This window comes from Castor canadensis, chromosome 16, assembly GCF_047511655.1.
Source record: "Castor canadensis chromosome 16, mCasCan1.hap1v2, whole genome shotgun sequence".
Classification (NCBI taxonomy): Eukaryota; Metazoa; Chordata; class Mammalia; order Rodentia; family Castoridae; genus Castor; species Castor canadensis.
In genome coordinates this window covers 6,697,415-6,715,888 of record NC_133401.1, presented here as the reverse complement: position 1 = coordinate 6,715,888, position 18,474 = coordinate 6,697,415, and the positions used below count along the sequence as shown (strand labels likewise).

At 54.3% G+C, this 18,474-nt stretch overlaps 1 protein-coding gene across 1 annotated transcript; it reads right to left on the bottom strand.

The window, feature by feature from the left end:
- Window positions 1-748: 748 nt before the first annotated feature.
- Window positions 749-17,557, bottom strand: Hpn (hepsin). Its single transcript, XM_074058529.1, has 13 exons — window positions 17,286-17,557; window positions 16,703-16,772; window positions 11,358-11,459; window positions 11,235-11,276; window positions 5,874-6,003; window positions 5,684-5,806; window positions 5,542-5,582; window positions 4,966-5,131; window positions 4,682-4,872; window positions 1,764-1,859; window positions 1,468-1,610; window positions 1,190-1,354; window positions 749-1,056 (listed from the first exon to the last, which is right to left on the bottom strand). The coding sequence occupies exons 2-13, from the start codon at window positions 16,716-16,718 to the stop codon at window positions 1,018-1,020; spliced, it is 1,254 nt and encodes a 417-aa protein (XP_073914630.1). The 5' UTR covers window positions 16,719-16,772; window positions 17,286-17,557; the 3' UTR covers window positions 749-1,017.
- Window positions 17,558-18,474: the final 917 nt, after the last annotated feature.

Sequence of the window (18,474 nt, the reverse complement as noted above, 5' to 3'; positions counted from 1 at the left end):
TTGTCATTTAAATCACGCTTTGAGCAGCTGGTTTGCAGCAACTCTAGGCAGATAGCGCCTTCATAGCTCAGTGCAGGGGCAGCAGTGCCCCCTCGTGGCCATCCAGCCCATCACAAAGAACTGCAGGCGCTAGAGATCAGGGTGAGGGGTTCTTCCCCAGGAAAGCTGAGATCCCAACCCCAGCCCAGATGGAGGAAGGGGCAGGGGTCTTGACACCCTGTCTGCTGCGCAGGGCCTTGTTTTCTCTGTCCTTTTTGCTCACTGGGCGCCATGTCCCTTTTTCTTGAAATGAATCTCCTATACTCAGCTCATAGGGTTCTTGAAGTCCTAGCTCCCAACCCCATGCACGGTGACTTTGATGAGGGATGCCCATGTGCCTCAAACCTGTCCAATGACAGCTGAGTCTTTCTCTCTCTCCTTTTCTTCAATGAGGCTGCAAAGCTAGTTCCATGGCATAGAAACCTGGAATTCATGTAGAGCTGGGGGTACAACTGCCTCTTTGTAGAGGCGGCTGCTCAGAAATGAGACAGACTCACAATAAAGTGGATTTGAGAGTAGCTGGATCCAGCAGTACCTGAAGCCTGTCTGGGTATTTCCATTTCCTGAGCCAGTTGAAATCTTTCCTCTTGAGTCACCAGGAATTGGGGAATCACACTTCCTGCCCGATTTGTGCTAGGCCCTAATTCCTTTTCTCCCTCTCCCCAAAATGTCCTCATTGCTGCTTACATTGGCAGACACAGGGGCCGCATTAATCAAAACCATCTTTATTATTTAAAGAGCATCCTGTCACCTGGGGCACCTAGACAGGAGTCCCCAGAGGGCAGGCAATATTTACATGGGGGCTGGGAGAGTGAGGCTGGGTGGTCCCAGGGCTGAGTGGGCCCGCCACTGTGACAGAGAGGACCTTGGACCTGCGGCCTGGGATTGAGAGGAAAGGTATTCTGCATGGCTCCTACCGTGGAGCCACCTAGACCAACGTGGGCCTTGGAGGCATGTGCAGTAAGGGGACAGCACTGGTCAGAGCTGGGTCACCATACCACTGGCTTCAGAGTGAGTCTGGGTAAAGACAAGTGAGGGTTTCCAAGGTCAGAACCCGTCCCCACCACCACCAAAAAAAAAAATCCCACAACTGCTGTTTCCTCCCAGAAGCCCGGGCACATCCTCTTCCTCCCACCTGGGCCTGACTTACCTTTATGGCCTGGAAGATCCACTCTCGGAAGTCACCAACTTTGGTGTAGACGCCTGGCTTCTGGGCCAAGGCACAGCCAGTGCCCCAGCTCACGATGCCACACACCCGCCAGCGTGACGTCCGAGAGATGCTGTCCTCACACACGAAGGGACCGCCACTGTCGCCCTGGTGGGGAGGGGAAACCTGGCTGGAGGCCAAGATGGCAGCCAGGAGCCCTGCCACCCACTGCTCTGGTCTCCATCCCCTGTGTGGCAGTCCAGCCCCACGCAGTCCCTCACCTGGCAGGCATCAATGCCACCCTCAGGGTAGCCGGCACAGAACATCTTGGGCTTGATCTGGTTCCCATAGAAGTCGGGGCCATTGCAGACATCATTGCTGATTATGGGGACTCGGGCCTCCTGGAGCACCCCAGCCTGCTGGCCTGGGGGTGTGCGGGCACAGATGGCCGGGGCTGAGGAGCAGGAGCGTCCCCTTCCCTCCTGGTGCCCACCCCACACCCTGAAGGGTCCCTACACCTTAGGGTCAAGAGCCTTCGCTTCCCCAGCGCAGCTCATGGTGGCCGCAAAGGACTCACCATAGTACTGTGTGTTACCCCAGCCGGTCACGCTACAGATCTTGCCCTCCACCAGGGCCTGGCCAGCAGCAGGGAGACACACGGGCTGGATGTACTCTGTGAGAGAGATCACACCTGGTCCAGACCCTCCTGGCCTGTTCCACCTGTCTTGCCCTGTTGCCACCACTGCCCCAGCACCCCTTTCTCTCCTCTATCCTTCTGAGGCAGGACAGATCAGGGAAAATGAGGCACAGGAAACAGCAGCCAGGCTCCAGAGGTAAACACTGTAATGAGTAGCTTGGTTCAAAGCACACAGGCTCTACTTCCTTTGCTGTAAGCTCCATCCTCCATCACTGAGTTGCAGCATAGAGCAAAAAAAGTAGCTCTCTTACTCCAACCTCACCATGGACCCAAAGGACCACTGCACTCTGGAAACTGAGCAAGGGTATCTTCAAGAAGAACGCTGATCCTGGGAACATCTGGCAAAGTGACTCCTTTGATCACAGAAGCATTTGCAAAGAAGTCACAAATTATCTTAAGGCAGGACCTGGCTCTAAAGGGGCATCTGATGAGACCCATCCTTTGTTTAAAGGGACACTCAAGGAAAACATCGGTGTCACATTTGCTATCTTTGGGATCAACTGAGAATGTCAAAACAGTGTAGCAGCAAGAATGATTGTCCAGAAGAAGGGGGAGCACTTATCCTAAGATGACTTTAAGCCAACCCCAAACCCACTTCTTCCCCATAAATACCCGGATGTTAGAGCACTCTGTGTGTCTCCTGTTCGATGAGCCCACACCCAGGTCTGGGGGTATACTTTCCTTTCCGTCACTTTGCTTTACTAATATACGTTCTTGGTCTCTACCTCAATGTGTCCTAAAATTTGTTTTTTGTGACAACATCATAAACCTGGTACCCAAGGGCCAGGCAGAGGCCTCCTCTGTTTTGGAGACCTCCCTAGAGCCTCACTGGTTCTATAACCATCACAATAGAACTTCCATCTACTGAGAGTTCCCAATGGACCAGGCACTTTCCTGAATCTTTCCCTTCTGCTTCCCATCCACTCAGGGAAGTAGGGCCCACTGTCATCCCGTCCTACAGAAGAGGCAAATGAGGCAAGTCACTTGTCCGTTTCCTAAGGAGTCAAGGGCACTGCCAGAAATTGAACCTAGGTTGACTCAATTTTCCAAGCCTGTGTTTTCAGCAACTGCAGAGGGTTACCCTCAGCCCCAAAGGTGAGAAACAGAAAGAGACACCCCTATCTTGAAACACTTGATTTCCACCTGTCATAATAATCAGCATGCAGGTTGACACTGACAACAGCACCCCTGGGGTGTGGTCCCTTGTGCAGTGCACAACCTGTACAAGTGGTCCTGGCAGCCCTGACTGTTGTCTGCACCTGCCTGGACCTCAGCGCTCTTGGCTGTAAAATGGAAACGATAATGATTTCTCCACAGAGGGTGTGGTGAAGAATTGATGAAACGTGGCTCGCAGGCCCAGAAAACAGGAAGTATTCACGTGACTCGTGCATAATGTCCACAGCAGCGGTGACAGCTAATATTTCCTGACTGCTCCCTATGTGCTGGTTTTCTCTAAACTCTACATGGATTAAACCTTTTAACCATCTCAACAACCCGAGGAAGTCATTGTACAGATGAGGAAACTGAGGCACAATATGGTAAAGCCACAGCCCAAGATCATACAGCTGACAAACACCTGGCTCTGCCCCAAAGCCTGTCACCTGCTCAGTCATGTACCTCAAACCCTAGCCGCTCCCACCAGGCCACTGTGTCCTCAATGGCATTGCCTTATCTCAATGTTTTTAACTCCTCACTCACACTGGCACCTGAGTTCCTCCAGGAACTCAGAAGGGAAAATCTCCAAACTTTCTCCATATTTTTAAATTTTGCTTTTTTTTGGTGGAGGGGTGGGCACTGGGGTTTTACACTCAGGGCCTTTTCCTTGCTTGGCAGGTGCTTTGTCACTTGAGCCACTCCACCAGCCTGGGTAACAGCTCTTTATCGAGTAATAGTCATACAGCTTTATTGAGTTATAACTCATATGCCATGCAATTCACCCACTTAAAGTGCACTGCAGTGTGCAGTTGGTGGTTTTTTGTGTATTTAGAGAAATGTGCGGTGATCCTCACTATCCATCTACAACCCTCGTCACCCCAAAGGAAACCTTGTGTCCTTTATCAGCCAATCACCTCTCACCCTGGCAACCACTAATCCTACAGATTTCCCTACTGGGGACATTTCATATCAATGGAGTCATTCACCATGTGGCCTTTGGCACTGGCTTTTTCACGTGGGATAAAGATCTGAAGGTTCATCCATGTTGTATCATAAATCAGTACTTTTATCCTTTTTATGGCCAAATGTCAGTCCATTTTGTCCATTTATCAGGTGATAAACGCATTAAGGTTGTTCCTATCTTTTGGCTACTATGAATAATGTCATCAAGTGTTGCTATATTACATATTGTGTTATGTAATACCTAAGTCACATATTTTACAATATTATACATGAAATACTGTTAATAGTTCTTGTATAATATTGCTAATATTAAAGCTTGCTGTGCAAGGTGTCGTGAGAGCCTGTTTCGTTTCTCTTGGGTTTACACCCAGAAGTGTAATTGTTCAGACAATGATGAACCTTCACTTTTTCAGGACCTGCCAGAGTTTTCCAAAGTGGCTGCACCCACTATTTGTAGTAGGGTTCGTGGAGTGGCTCAAGCCACTCCAAGCGTGAAGCCCTGAGTTCAAACCCCAATGCAACCAAAAAACCTTGAAAACAAACAAACAAAATCCCCTCACACTATTCGGGGTTAATGCTCTTATCACTACAGATACCTGAACGATCAATTTATTCCGCCCTGCCCTGGCCCTTCCTTCACCCTGTCTGTCTCTGGAGCCCCTGAGCTGAGGCAGACCTACCCGTGAGGGGCAGTGGGCTGGAGAGATGGACCAGGGCGATATCATTGCTGTTCTCCTCGCTGTTGGGGTCTCGAAAAGGAAGGTAGCCCCCATGGTAGATCACAGCCTGCACCCCCAGCTGCATGCCGTGGGGCGAGGTCTGGGCCACAGCACCGGCAAACACTCGCCATCGGGATAGGACCCGGTTCCGTCTGCGGGGGGAGCAGGAGGTAAGGGTGGTGGCCTGCCTGGGCACAGCCCTGCCTCCCCCACGGGGTGCCATGGTGGAGGAGTGGGGCACTCACTCTGGGAAGCAGTGAGCAGCTGTCAGCACCCAGTCCCCGGAGAGCAGGGACCCCCCACAAAGGTGTGCTCCGTCATAGCGCAGACTGACTTGCCACGGCCATCTGCCCAGGCTGGTGTCCTGACCTCCCACGATACGGTCCACAGGCAGCTTCCGGCGGCCACAGTCTGTGGGAGAGACGCAGGGGACGGTCAGGGCAGCGGGACCCAGGCTCCTAGGGCATGGATCTGGCCCTAAGACATCTGAGAGGACATGGGACACCCCAGGGAGTCTGGTGGGTCCTGGACCTGTCTGGGGGTCTGCGGAGACAGAGCCATGCCTTGGGCTGTTTGAGGGACATGACCCCACCTGGGCAGTTTGGAGGGAAACCGTCCTACAGTAAAGGACAAGGCCCAGCCTGAACACCCGTGATTGCAGTTTGAGGAACACAGTCCTACCCTGGGAAATGTGAGGGACATCACCCTCTGGCCCCACTCTGGGCAGTTTGGGGATACAGCCCTGCCCTGGGAAGAGCCTGGGGACCACAGTCCACCCCGCCCTGTGTTTAAGGGTGAGGGCTCTGAGTTCCAGGTCTCACCTTGGCAGATGGTGGTGAGGAAGCGGCCCCGAGGACAGTCACTGAGAGGGGGACAAGATGGAGACAGAGAAACAAGAGAGGCCAATGAAGATGAGCAGGCAAGCAGTGCCTGGCCCGCCCGCCCTCCTGCCCACGTCCTCACCACACAGAGATGACATCCAGCAGCCTCCTGGCGTGGGGCAGCCTGCCCTCATCCACACAGAAGAAGCCTGACGTGCCATTGGCGCCCGCCGTCCGGACGTCCAGCTCCGCGTGTGCCAGAGCCCTGGGCAGGGCAGGGGTCAGCCCTGCTCCGCCTGCTGCCCGCTCCCACCCTCCCGGGTGCCCACTACCTGAGGAAGCCCATCTCCTCGCAGCTGAGGCCCGCCACCCTGGCGTTGGAGCGCGAGGAGCACAGCAGTCGCCATATCCCTTCCGTTTTGTCCAGCACGGCCAGCCGCGCATCCACAGGGCTGACCTGCACTGCAGGGCGACAGTGGGCGCCTGGGTCCTGGGCCAGGCTCCTGACCCGCTCCCACCCTGTCTGTGTGTGGCCATGTGACTCTAGCCTGTGCCCTGCTGGGGTCACTGGGGGGCCTCCAGTCCTATGCGTGCTGGTGGCATCTGGAAAGGCCACCAGGTCACAGCATGGGCAGGACTTCTCCTCCCACTGGATTCCTGCACCGGATGCTGAAAGAGGGAAGTCATTTCTACCAAGTGCCCAAGGGAACAGCATGGCAGACTGGATCCCCCCATAGGGAAAGATAAGCTAACACGGAAAGAATGCGACAAATTCTGATGCAGCCAGGGTTGAGAAAGCCCCGGAATTAGGTAAGTTAGTAATTTTCCCTTTGTTTAGTTAATTCCTTTAGTTTTTCCTTGTCATTTGCAGCCTGAACACCCTTGATTGTAAAATGTTTAAATAAATATCCCATGGTCTTTAAAAAAAAAAAAAAAGCAGCAGCAGCCATGTGTGGTGTTGCATGCCTGTAATCCCAATATTCCAGAGGCTGAGGCAAGAGGATCTTGAGTTCAAGGCCTTCCTGGGCTACATAGAGAGTGTGAGACCTGCCTGGGCAATCTAGGGAGACCCTGTCTCAAAAACAAAAAGAAAAAAGTGAAATGAATGGCATCTGTTTGTTCCTGCAGGACCTGTCAGTCATGAATGCTGATGTACACAATTCTCCAAGCAGATGGTGTGATATTCAGTCACTCAACAAGCATTAACTGGACACACACTTGAGCAAATCAACCCTGGGCTGGGTTGGTGGCGGGGGGTGGGGGGGAATGTTGAGGGAGACAGACAACAATTAAAAAGTCACCCACCAACACACCATTAGAAACTGTGATAAAAGCTTAGAATCCTGGTACTCAGGAGGCTGAGGCAGGAGGATCATGAGTTCGAGGCCAGCCTGGATTATATAGTGAGACCCTGTCTCAAAACACTGAGAGGGAGTAAAGGAGCGGGGAGGAGAGGAGAGGGGAGGAACGGGGATGATGAAGATCCTTTGTTTCGGGGCTAGCAGTGGGGCAGTGGGTGTGGGGGGAGATTGGGTGCAGTTTGTGTGGAGGGCTGACTCCCTGTGGCCCTTAGTCTGCCTCACACGCCATCGGAGGAACCTGTGATCACTCACATCAGGTCAAGCCCCTCAGGTGCATTTCTTTGTATTTACCAAACTCTTTGTGGCACACCAGGCTCTATTTTAGGGACCGAGCAAATCTCCAGAGCTGTGAACAAAACCAGACAAAAGACTTGCCCGTGTTGAGCTCAAAGCCCAAGCCCGGCAGGGGAGATGGACAGCGAGTGTGACAAAGAACAAAAATGTGTCATGTGTCACAACAGAAGTGGCCATGGAGACAAATGAGGCTTGAGGCTCGGCAGAAGGGAGGAGGGTGGTATGGGGGTGAGGTGGCACTTTTCAGGAGGTGGGCAGGGAAGGCTATGCCGACAGTGTCACAAGAGCAAAGAAGAGAATGAGTCCCAGAGAAGTGAGAAAGAGATGCGAGGGACTGGTGACCGCAACATGGGCCAAAGGGACAGCAAGCCGGGAGACCGAGGCTGGAGCAGAGTCCGTGAGGGGAAAGGTGGGGGACTTGGCTTTCTGCTGGAGCAAGGTGCAGCCCGGCAGGGCCCAGACCTGACTCCAGAGAGCACAGGCCGCCTCTGGCTGCAGCGGGGAGCCGACTGTGAGGCAGACACTGGAGGAGGAGGAGAGGCCACTGCAACACCCATGCCGAAGAGGATGGAGGCTGGCCAGGGTGGGCAGTGCAGGGGACAAGAGTTGGATTCTGGATAGGTTTTGTAGGTGGAACCACCAGGGTCTGCTGAGACCGGCTTGACAAATGGATGTGAAGGAGGGTGAGGCCAAGGCCAGGGTGTCTGGCCCGAGCCCTGGAAGAAGAGGCTGCCATTGACCATGATGGGGAAAGCAGGGAAGAGGAGGCTTGGGGACAGACCAGCTGCCAGCCCTACTGTTCTCTCTCTCCCCTCTACCTCAGCCTCTGCTCTGAGGACTATTCTGGGAACTAAGTCTGGTGACAACTTGCTCTTGTATCCCCTCAGGAGGAAACTGTGAGGCCACATCCAAGCTGAGCTGTCTTTAGCAACCCCTCAGGTTTGGACCAGAACAGGCAGGACTTCGAAGGAGCACACTGTGCCATGTACTCTCCCTACTCCACCATCTACCAAGGCCTAGCCCTATCTCCCACCCAAAGTGGCAGAGATCACCCCCATTTTTCAGATGGGGGTGACTTGCCTAGCATCACCAATTAAGTGGAGCAGAGAGAGGATTTGAATCAGGCCATGACTGAACCCTACGAACCATTCCTATGCCTATCTCAGATGGGGGATCTGAGCCGCAAAGCAATATACTTGCTCAGGTACACGGCTAACACGGCAAATCAGGATTTGAACACAGACCCACCAATTTTACATTTGCTACTACTTATTTGGGTCTCACATCCAACCCTTGCCCATTCCACAGCAGGACTAAAGGCTGCCTGACTGGCTTGTCTTAATTATGCCCTCCTGCTATGGGTGGGGCAGGGGGTACCCAGTACCTGCTGCACTAGGTGATTCCCAGCACCCCTGAACTTCAAGACCAAGGCAGGGTTTGAAACAGCAACTTGGAGTTGAGTGATGTAGTCTTACTTAAAAATGGCTTCTAATTGCTCCAAAATTTTCTAGCAAATGTGGGGTTTTAGGGAAAAAAAATACTTTATGGGTATGTGTTGGGAGAGGTATAGGAAGTGGGGAAGGAGAAAGGAGCATCAAATGCCTCCCCCCAACATTTTTTGGGGGGCCAGGGTCTTGGTATATAGCCCAGACAGGCCTCAAACTCGTGATCCTCCTGCCTCAGCCTCCCTAGTGCTAGGATTACAGGCGTGCACCACCACGCCTGACTCTCCGATTATTTTCAAAGCCACTGTTTCTCAGTTTTCAATTCCTTATTCTTGTCTATATTATTTTAAGCAATGCAAAAAGTATGTTCTCAATCACCTGGTGTGCTTACCAAATTGTCTGATATACTTAGAGCTGTGAAGATCCAAAAAAAAATAAAAAACAAGGTGGGGATACAGTTGGGGGTCATTTTCACTTATTTATCATAACTCCCCAGTGTTCTGGAAACGCCCAAGGAAAACAGGACAAGTGTGCTGGTGCTGGCCAGAGTTGGGGCTGTGTCAGATAAGGTGGTTCATCTCAGTGATTTGTCCTCACACTTCTTCATTAAACAAAGATCCCGAGTGCCTACTATGTGCTGGGCACTGCCTGACCAATATATAAAATGGCCCGCCTTCCTGGAATGCACGCAGTCAGTGATTAACCATGAGTGTGAGGAGGTTTCACTAGGCACAGCAGGGACGGTCATGGGTGAAGGGACATGTGGCCGGGGTTCACAGGCTTTGCTCAGGAGCTGAAACCGAAGACAGGAATAAATGCCAGTGCTGATAGAGGTGGCTAAGAGCCCAGCACTGTGTGGATAACCGGGACAATCATCTCCTCTCATTCCCTCTTGGTTCCGCTCGCCCTGTCTCCCGGATGAGGGAACTGAGGCTCCAAGCAGGTCAGGCTGGTGTGAGGGCCACAGCTCAGAGACGTGCAGGGTGGGAAACGGTGTTCACGTGGGAGACGGTGAATCATGACTTGAGTGCAAGTGCGAGAGGAGAGAGGGGAGGCCTACAAGCTGGACCCCAGGAGAGCTGGGGTGGACAGAGGCTCCATCCCAGGAGGCTGGCAGAGACGAGGACTTCTTTCCCCGATGATGCCGTGGGGGGGGGCGTCAGGGGCTTTGTACAAGGGCCTGATCTCCATGTGCAGCCACTTCTCTGCTGTGTGGCCCGGACAGGTCAGTTCACCGTACGAGGCCTCAGTTTCCCCCCCATATGCAAAATATTGGGATAACAATAGCTCCAACTCCACCAGCCTGTTGTGAAAATGCTGCAGCCAGGCCTGCAGTCCGTCATCAGCCTATGGTGATGAAGTAAGTGGTTTCTTGCCAAACAATAGTTTAGGAATTTCCTGTAACTGCCACCTGGGCGCATGTTCCACCCTGCCCCTGCCCTGCCACTTATGAGCTCTGTAACTTGGGGCAAGTCCTTGGCGATCCCTCTTGCTTCCCTCCTTTTCCTCCTCCATTCCTGCTTGCCCTCCTTCCTCTCTCCCTACCTCCTTTCCTCCTCCCTGTTTCCTTCCTTCTTTCCGTCCTGGACAAGGTCTTGCTATGCAGCCCAGGCTGGCCTTGAATTCACAATCCTCCTGCCTCAGCCTTCTGAAAGCTGGAATTACAGGCATGCTCCACCATGCCCAGCTACTTGACTTTTCCCATGCCTCAGTCTCCCCACATGGAAATGGGCTGATGTGTGGAATGAACTGAAGCCTGGGCCTGGCACATGGAAATGCTCCTAACTGCTAGCTACAGTGGTTAATGGTGATGCTGACTTTTCCATTTCTTCTCTAGTATGAGCTGAATCCTTTCTGGAATTAGAGGAAGATCCCCTTTTCTTTTTGCTATCCTGGGTTACAGAATGACGGTCTGGGGGTTGCCATCTGGAAGACTCACGTACCAATCCCACAGTCTGTGTCTATTATTTGTGGGGCCATTCATCCCACGAGCCTGTAAGTCTAAGAGCTGCTCCTGGCTGCATCATTCATCAGCTGCGTGCCCTCTGTTCCTCCTCGGAGAGCTAGAAGGGCCCACTAAATTCACACTGTGCCTCCGAAACACGTTTTGTTTTTTTTTTTGGCACTACTGGGGTTTGAACTCAGGGCCTCACTCTTGTCAGGCAGGTGCTCTACCACTTAAGCCACTCCACCAGCCCTGTTTTGCGTTGAGTACTTTTGAGATAGGGTGTCATGATCTATTTGCCCAGGCTGGCCTTGAACCATGATCCTCCTGATCACTGCCTCCCAACCTGGCTCCAAAACTTTTTTCTTACTGGGAGAGATGACTCTGATATTTTCTAATCTAACCTACTTTTTAAAAAATGGAGTTTTCACCTCCTTAACTTAATTTCCTGGTACACTCATGGGTGACCCACCCGGATCCTGGCTTACTGGGCTGGACACAGGAGCTGGCACACGCAGACAAGTAAAGCACAGAGCTAGTGTGATTGGTGGGGCCGTGCGCTAGGCTAACTGGAGAGACTTTTATTCCACCCCCTTATGTGCAAGTTTCCTCCAGGGTGCCCCCAAGGCTCCAACCTGCTCTACTCACCCGGGTACAGCGGCTCCTGGTCACTCCTGAGAAGGACGGTCACTGCAGAGAAGGTGGAGGTGAGGGGGGGCAGGCTAGGGCCACAGTGCAGGGGAGGGAGAGGAGGTTATAGGATGCTCTCACCAATGGCCCAGGACGCTGCTCCAATGCCTGTCAGCAGCAGCAGGATCCCCACAGTGAGAGCTGCCACCTTGGGTCTGGAGCAGCATGGCACAGTCCGGCCACCTGCAAGAGAGACCATGCTGGGGCCACTGCCAGGCCTGTCCTCATTGCTGCAGGGTCTGGGCACTGTGCCAGCACTGCCCTGCCCCCCAGGGCTAACTTATCATGTCTGCACCTGCCAGGCCCTGGGCCGTTTCCTGGGTCTGAGTAGTTCTGAGTAGTTGGCGGGCTGTTCGTCTCCTGCCATGTGGACAACCAGGTGTCCCACTGGGAAGGGGGCATGGCTGGGCTGGCTGCCGTGTGCCTGCTGCCACCCTGGCACCTCCTCCCCAGTGACGCTCACTTCTGTATCTCTCATTACTCTGTGCCACCCGCTCTTGGACCTGTACTTTTCCAGAGGTTCCTGGAGCTTCTTGGGGCCTGGTGACCCCTGACCTTTACCCTCTGGTAGCTCTCTTGGTATTGCCTCACTGCCTTGTTTCTGCTGTTCTAGATTCTTTGTGCCTGGGCAGACCCAGTTCTGAGATCAAATTTGTTCCCTGGAGGTTCATGACCCAAGTTTGGAAACTGACAACATGGCTTTAAAATACCAGCTGTTCTCCCTTCTGGCTGGGATTCTGGGTAGGTGACATCACCTGTTTGAGCCTTGGCTTCCTCACCTAGCACCACATCTGAAAGGACACTTTGCAATTCTGTAGATAGCCATAGCCAAACTTACTGATGCTTATGACGTGCCAAACATTGCTCCAAATGCATGCAGGATTCAGTCCTACCTCAGGTTTCCATATTTCCAAGGACTCAGAGAAGCGGTGTCACGTGCCCGCTGTGACTCAGCCTGGAGGAGGCAGAGCTGAGCCCTGAACCCTGGGAAGATCTGGTGCCAGGTCCAAAGTCTAAAACAGCGAAGCCATGCCACCCCTCCCTGGCACTGTGAGAGCAAGTTCTCAATAAATCTTTATAAACTCATAGAGCTGTGTGGGCCGGCACAACTCCCTTTACCTCCTGAGCCTTGGTGTTTGTATCAGTAAAATGAAGCTTTATTTCTTTCCTGTTTATTGAGCATCGCCTGGATCCCTGGCACTATTCTAGCCCTGGGAGCAGACCCCAAAACAAGAGGACGACTCTTGTGGGCTCCCATTCCCACATGTGTGATGGGAGCAGGGGACATTCAGAGTAAACAATGAGCCTGATAATTTGGCAAAGGCTACAAAGAAAATAACGTAGGCTGGGATAGCAGAGGTTAGAAGCAGAGGTGGAGACTTTGGAGTTAAAACCTGAATGCAAAGACATGGAGGAAAAGCACTGTGGCAAAAGCCAGGAGGCAAGAGTGAGCTGTTAGAGAGCTGTGAGGGCCAGGGTGTCTGCTGGGAACCCAAGGTGGCCTGGTGGCCCCAGGAGCAGAGGAATTTTTATTACCAGTGCAACAGAGGTCCTGGAGATTAAGTGCTAAGCCCTCTGCTAGGAATTGTGGGAAGACCAAAGGGAAAGGCTGTTAAAAGCCTTCTGCTAACCCTGGCTTGGGCTCCCCTGCTGCAAAGTTCTCCTAGAGCTGCAGGAGCACTAGCTTTCTCGTCTGTGTCCAGGATAGTTGTGGCTGGTGGGCACAGGGCCAGGCCAGGACCCAGAACAGAGCAGGGAGTGGTCTAGGACCTTCCTGGGACAGTCATTGTTTGGGTGGCTTAAGACAATGAGTGAACCCTGCACTGGTGGCTCACGCCTGAAATCCTAGCTACTTAGGAGGCAGAGACCAGGCGGATCATAGTTTGAAGCCAGCCTGGGCAAATAGTTTATGAGACCCTACCTCAAAAAAAATCCCCTCACAGAAAAGGGCTGGTGGAGTGGCTCAAGGTGTGCACCCTGAGTTCGAATCCCAGTACCGCAAAAAGAAAACAAACAAACAAAACAAAAAATCCACGTCATCCCTCAAAGAGGCTAGGCCAGCCCCAGCCCTGCTGGTTGACTCCTGCCTGCCTGGCTGGGGTCTCTCAGCCCACTCCTCTAACTCTGCCCCTGACTACTTCCTGGTGAGGAGTCTTGGCTTCCTGCAGCCATCAGCCCACCTGACTTATCTTTAGATGTGTCTTCCAGACCTCTGGGCTACACGGGAGCCAGCCCAGAGGCTCTGGTGTACCTGCAGGGACAGGAAGCAAGGCTACCCCAAACCTCCTGGGGTGACAGGGATGAATCTCCTTCCATGCTCTTTGTCTCAGAGGACTTCTAACACCTCCCCCAGGTGCCTCCGGTGGGACAGGATTTGGGGACTGGGTCCCCTGATGGGAGAGGCATCCTCTGTCCTCGTTCTGGATAACCTCCTGAGCAGTGGGATGTGACTGTCCCTGGGACTTTGCACTGCCCCGCTCCCCACTTCTCCCTCGGCTCTGCTCCGTCTCTCTGAGCCCCTCCCAGTTGCTCTACATCTTCTCCCAGGACATTTCTGTCACTCACAGGTGACATTGTCTCTCAAAATCCACTTAGCTGACAGTTCTGTGTCCTGGCCCAGCTTCCTGCAGGAGGTTGTCACTTCTGTTGACTCTGAGCCTCTGCAGGCTGGCCTGGCTCTGCCTTCTGACTCTGCCCACCCTGAAATCTAAGTTCCCAGAGGGGCTGAGGTACCCTTCCCACACTCCCACTCTGTTTCACCTGCCTGTGCGGCCTCAGGTCCTCTGTCCCCAGCCCCAGACTCCCTTCTGGGTTCCACACTGGGGTCCTGCAGCTTCTTAAGATGCCTTTCCTTGGAACCCCCTGGGGTCCTTCACACCACCAGGTCCTACAATGGCCTCAGTGTCTCCCCAAATCTGTCCGTGCTTGCAGGACCTTGTTCCCAGGACTGTCCCTCAACTTGCAGGATGTCCCCCCCCCACCAGTCTGCCAGTTACCCCGCCTGCCAGGGCTCCTATGTGGCTTCCTGGCTACCTCTCTCCCTTCTCCCTACCCCATTCAACCACTAGGGTTTTTCTCTCTTTCTGCTCCCCTTCGCATGGAAGCCTGGGAAAGCTCCCTAAATGCCAAATCCAACCAGTCCTTTCTTTACCTAGAACCCTCCATGACTCCTCAGTGCCCCCAGGACAGAGTCTGAGGCCCTCAGCTGGCATTTCCAGCCCTCGTCGGAATAAGCATGGCTTTTACAGATTTGAGGCTTGACATCTTTCCTCAAATCCCCAGACAGCTGTGTGGGTCATTATCAGACACTTAATAGAGCTTCAAAAGGGCAACCCAGACCACAGACTTGTAAACTACTAGTTAGAAGCTGGTGGTGGCAGTGCACGCCTGTAATCTCAGCACTCGGGAGGCTGAGGCAAGACGATTGAGAGTTTAAGGCCAGCGTGGGTTACTACATAGTGAGTTCCAAGCTAGCCTCAGCTACATAGCAAGACCCTGTCTCTAAACAAAAACACAACAAAAACAGGAGAGAAAGGAAGAATAACCAAGCAAACCAGTGCCATCTTGTGGAGAGACCCTGCATTGCCAGGGATGGCCCTCTCTCCACCCTGACCACCACCATCACCACCAGTCAGAGGCTGGTCCAGCTTCCCTGTCATCTCCCTCCAACTCCATCTCTGGCTTCACCTCCAGATGTACCAGCACTCACACAGGCAGTATGCCAGCCCCGCTTCCAGCCATGCCCTTTCGGCTGCCTGGCACCTGCTGCCTACTCTCTGCTCGCACTTTGAGTTGCAACTTGGAGATCTCCCCAGCAGCTCGGGGAGGGGGGCCTCGGGCACATTGCCACAGCAATAATAGAACCACAAATGCCAGCAGCTGCTACCACGGCCACGGCCATCAGGATCTCACTGCTCTTAGCCCTGTCCTGTTCCACATGTTCCTTAAATCCTCGCCACTGTTAATAAGGAGCTGCCGTTATTCTGTTTACAGATGAGGAAAGGAGGTCCAGAGGGGTGCAGCCACCAGCAGCTCCCCAAGAGTGGCCGAGCTGCCTGGGAGCGCCCTGGAGCCACCTCTGCACCTTCTCTTGGAACCATCTCTCCATCTGCATTCATTTTTTGCCCTCCTTCCCTGGATCAGGTCCTGTGCTCCCTTTCCATCAGCCCCAGGAATGAAACTGCCCCAAAGGAGCCAGGCTCTGTCATCCACCTGCTCAGCCTGGGTGCAGTAGCTTCTTCTGAGTGGCGGGGAGCCTGAGTTCACCCTGGACCCCAGTTATATGGTCTGGAATCTGATTTGCTAACTGTGCCAAGACTGAGACCCAAGGAGGCCAGAGAGGTGAATTAATCATTTTGGCCCACTCGGTGCTTCTGGCCAGTACTGCCTTTAAATCCTCACCCCGCCCTATAAGGTATGCACTGTTACCATCTCTGTTTTACAGAGGAAACGCAGGCTCAGAGAGGGTAAGCTGTGTGCCCAGGATCACACAGATTGAAAGTGGGAGTGCCTTCAAAAGCTGCTTGCCTGGGGCTCAATCCAGCTAGCCGGATTCCAGGAAGAAAGGGAGTCAGCCCCAGCTGGGGGTGGTGGGGGAGGGAAGGAAGAATAACTGCCTCTGATTGGGTCCCTCCAGCAGGTCCCCAAGTGTGGAAGAGGTAGAGAGGAAGGCGGGGCCATCTGGAGTCCACTCCAGGGATTGCCGAGAAATCTTGAGTGCCAGCCACTCCACTGGGTAGCTTCTCTCCGTCATCCCTAGATGGCTTCTCTGCTCTCTCCTCTCTCTATCCATCTCAGCCAAGTTCAAAGTCCTCCCTCTGCCCTTTTGCCTGCAGGGCCTGGAGGTGTCTGGAATCAGGGTTCCTAGGTCCTTGGGACCCCATCATGACAGCTCTGCATTATGACGCCTATCTTATATCCTGAGCCCCGTGCTGGTGCGTTATCTGCCCATGCTGTCAACAACCTCACAAAGGGATCCACACTTGACTCTGGGGGAAACTGAAGTTCCGAGACATGATGTCACTTGCAAAAGATCACACAGCAAAGAGCAACAGGAGTCAACCCAAGGGCAAGCCTGTGTGCTGACTGTGGAATCTTATTCTTAACCCATGGCAGCTCTACCAGTGTCCCCACCTCAACCCCAAGCAGAGAACACATCCAGGGTTAGCTGAGAAATCACTGGGGCATGAGGGGAAACTGAGGCAAGGTGCCAGGAAGGTCATACTTGGTAGCGGGGAGGTACAGCCCCACAAAAAAATCTGGTTAATAGTTAATCAGGTAGAAAGGCCTCAAAAGGGGATAGGGATGGGTCTGGGAGGGGCGCCCACACAGGGGGCTCCTGGGAGTAGAGAGCTGGGAAGGCAGCACCGGGGAGGGGCGCCAGGCAGAGCTGAAGTCTAGGCTCGGGGACGGGTCAGGGGACTCACCCTCCTTCTCCTCCATGTCCCGGACTCTTGTTAATGATTCCCCGGCTGACCTCCTGGGCCGGGGCGGGCCCTGCGGGGAGATGAATAGGGAGGCACGCCTGGGGGAGCCTGGCCCAGCCTGTCCTGCTGCCCCCCAGTCCCAGGCGCCCATCCAGGTTGCTTGAGGGACTGGGCCCTGGCCAGAGCATGCCATGGTCACGGACGCAGATTGCGCTGGGTTCAAGGATAGGGTCAGTGTCTGACCAGCGGCCATGGGGACACCTGGATATGTAGGACTGAGGACCCCCTTGGCTGAGCCTTGGGAGGAGGGGCCTGAGGATAAGAATTCTCAACTCCTGGGGCAGGAGGGATCTGGGGGCCAGGACTCCTGGGTTTGAGGGAGGAGAAAACAGGGCGCCCGAGCGAACTCAGTCTGAAGAGACAGCAGCTGGAGCTCCCAGGTGCTTGGGGACAAGTCAGAGTCCACTCTTGGAGCCCCTGGGAGTCTCTGTATTGGGAGGTTGGCATCATCAGGTGGAGAAGGAGGTGAGGGCACTAGTGTCCTCAGGACTGGAACTGTGATTCTGGGGGCCCTGGGCCTTACCCTGGGGTCCGCCGGAGATGGTGTGGGTTTGGGGTCAGTCTCCAGGCCTGGGCAGGAGCATGGTGGCCCCACAGCAGCGGGTGGCCCAGGAGGCAGAGGAGGCAGCAGCGTGGGGCCTGCTAGGCCAGGCGGCCTCACCTGAGGAGGAGGGGGCTGGGCGGGAGGCGGGGGAAGGGGCGGGAAGGGGCTGGACCACGGGATTGGCAGCACCAGAGGCCACCTGGCTGGTTGGGCTGGGCCTGCAGGGGCTGGACCAGACAGGCGAGCCACCAGCCTGGTCTCCCGCCTTCAGCGGGACTCAGGTGTGCCAGTGACTGGGCTAGGGGTTCCTGAAGGACTGAAGGCTGGGGACCCACACTGGATCTGCCACGCACATTCCAGCACTGCTATACTGTAACCAGCTCTGCCCTGCTCGGTCCAGCCTCAGCCCCTGTCCCTTCCCTTGTCCCCAGCCCAGGCCAGCCTGTGCTTTGCCCGCTCTTCCTCCCCCACCCCCTCCCCCAGCTGCCTTCCTACAAGTCACGGGGGCTGGTTTGCTTTGGCAGCCTCGTCGCCTGCCTGCTGCAGTGACCTCTGGAGCCCAGAGAGTCCTTCCTAGGGGGAGGGGGGGAGTTGGCCCGGAAAAGGTAACACTGAGTGCTGAGGCCCAGGCCAAGTAGCCGGAAGTGTCCAGAGGCAGATACACACTGTCCCAATGGTCAAGAGTCATCCATGTCAGACCCCTGCCAGATAAACACCCAAACACGCCAGGGTGGCCATCAGACACCTGCCTGTGGTCAGTCTCGCACCCAACACAGACCACGGCTGCTTACCCCAGACCCGCTGTCCTCTGCACAGTCACACCCACTTGCTCACTCATGCGTGCCGTCCTCCTCCACCCACAGACCGGCAGCCTTGCAGGGGGCAGGCACTGGCTTAACCTGGCTTGGGGCCTGGCCCTAATCTCTTTCCAGTCCACCTTCCCTCTCTGTCACCAACTTTACCCCTCCAGAAAGACCCACATTTCAAGAGCACAGAAAACCTCACAGAATTCCTAGACCTAGCATCTGCTTGCTTCCTCTTCCCCCATAGCACGGGCAGGCTTTGTGGTTCTCTGTTGTGACCCCAAATACATGGTGGAGGCCCCACTGCCTGCTGGAAGGGAGGGTCCCCAAAAAATTGAGACCCTTGGATTTGGAGGCATGACATA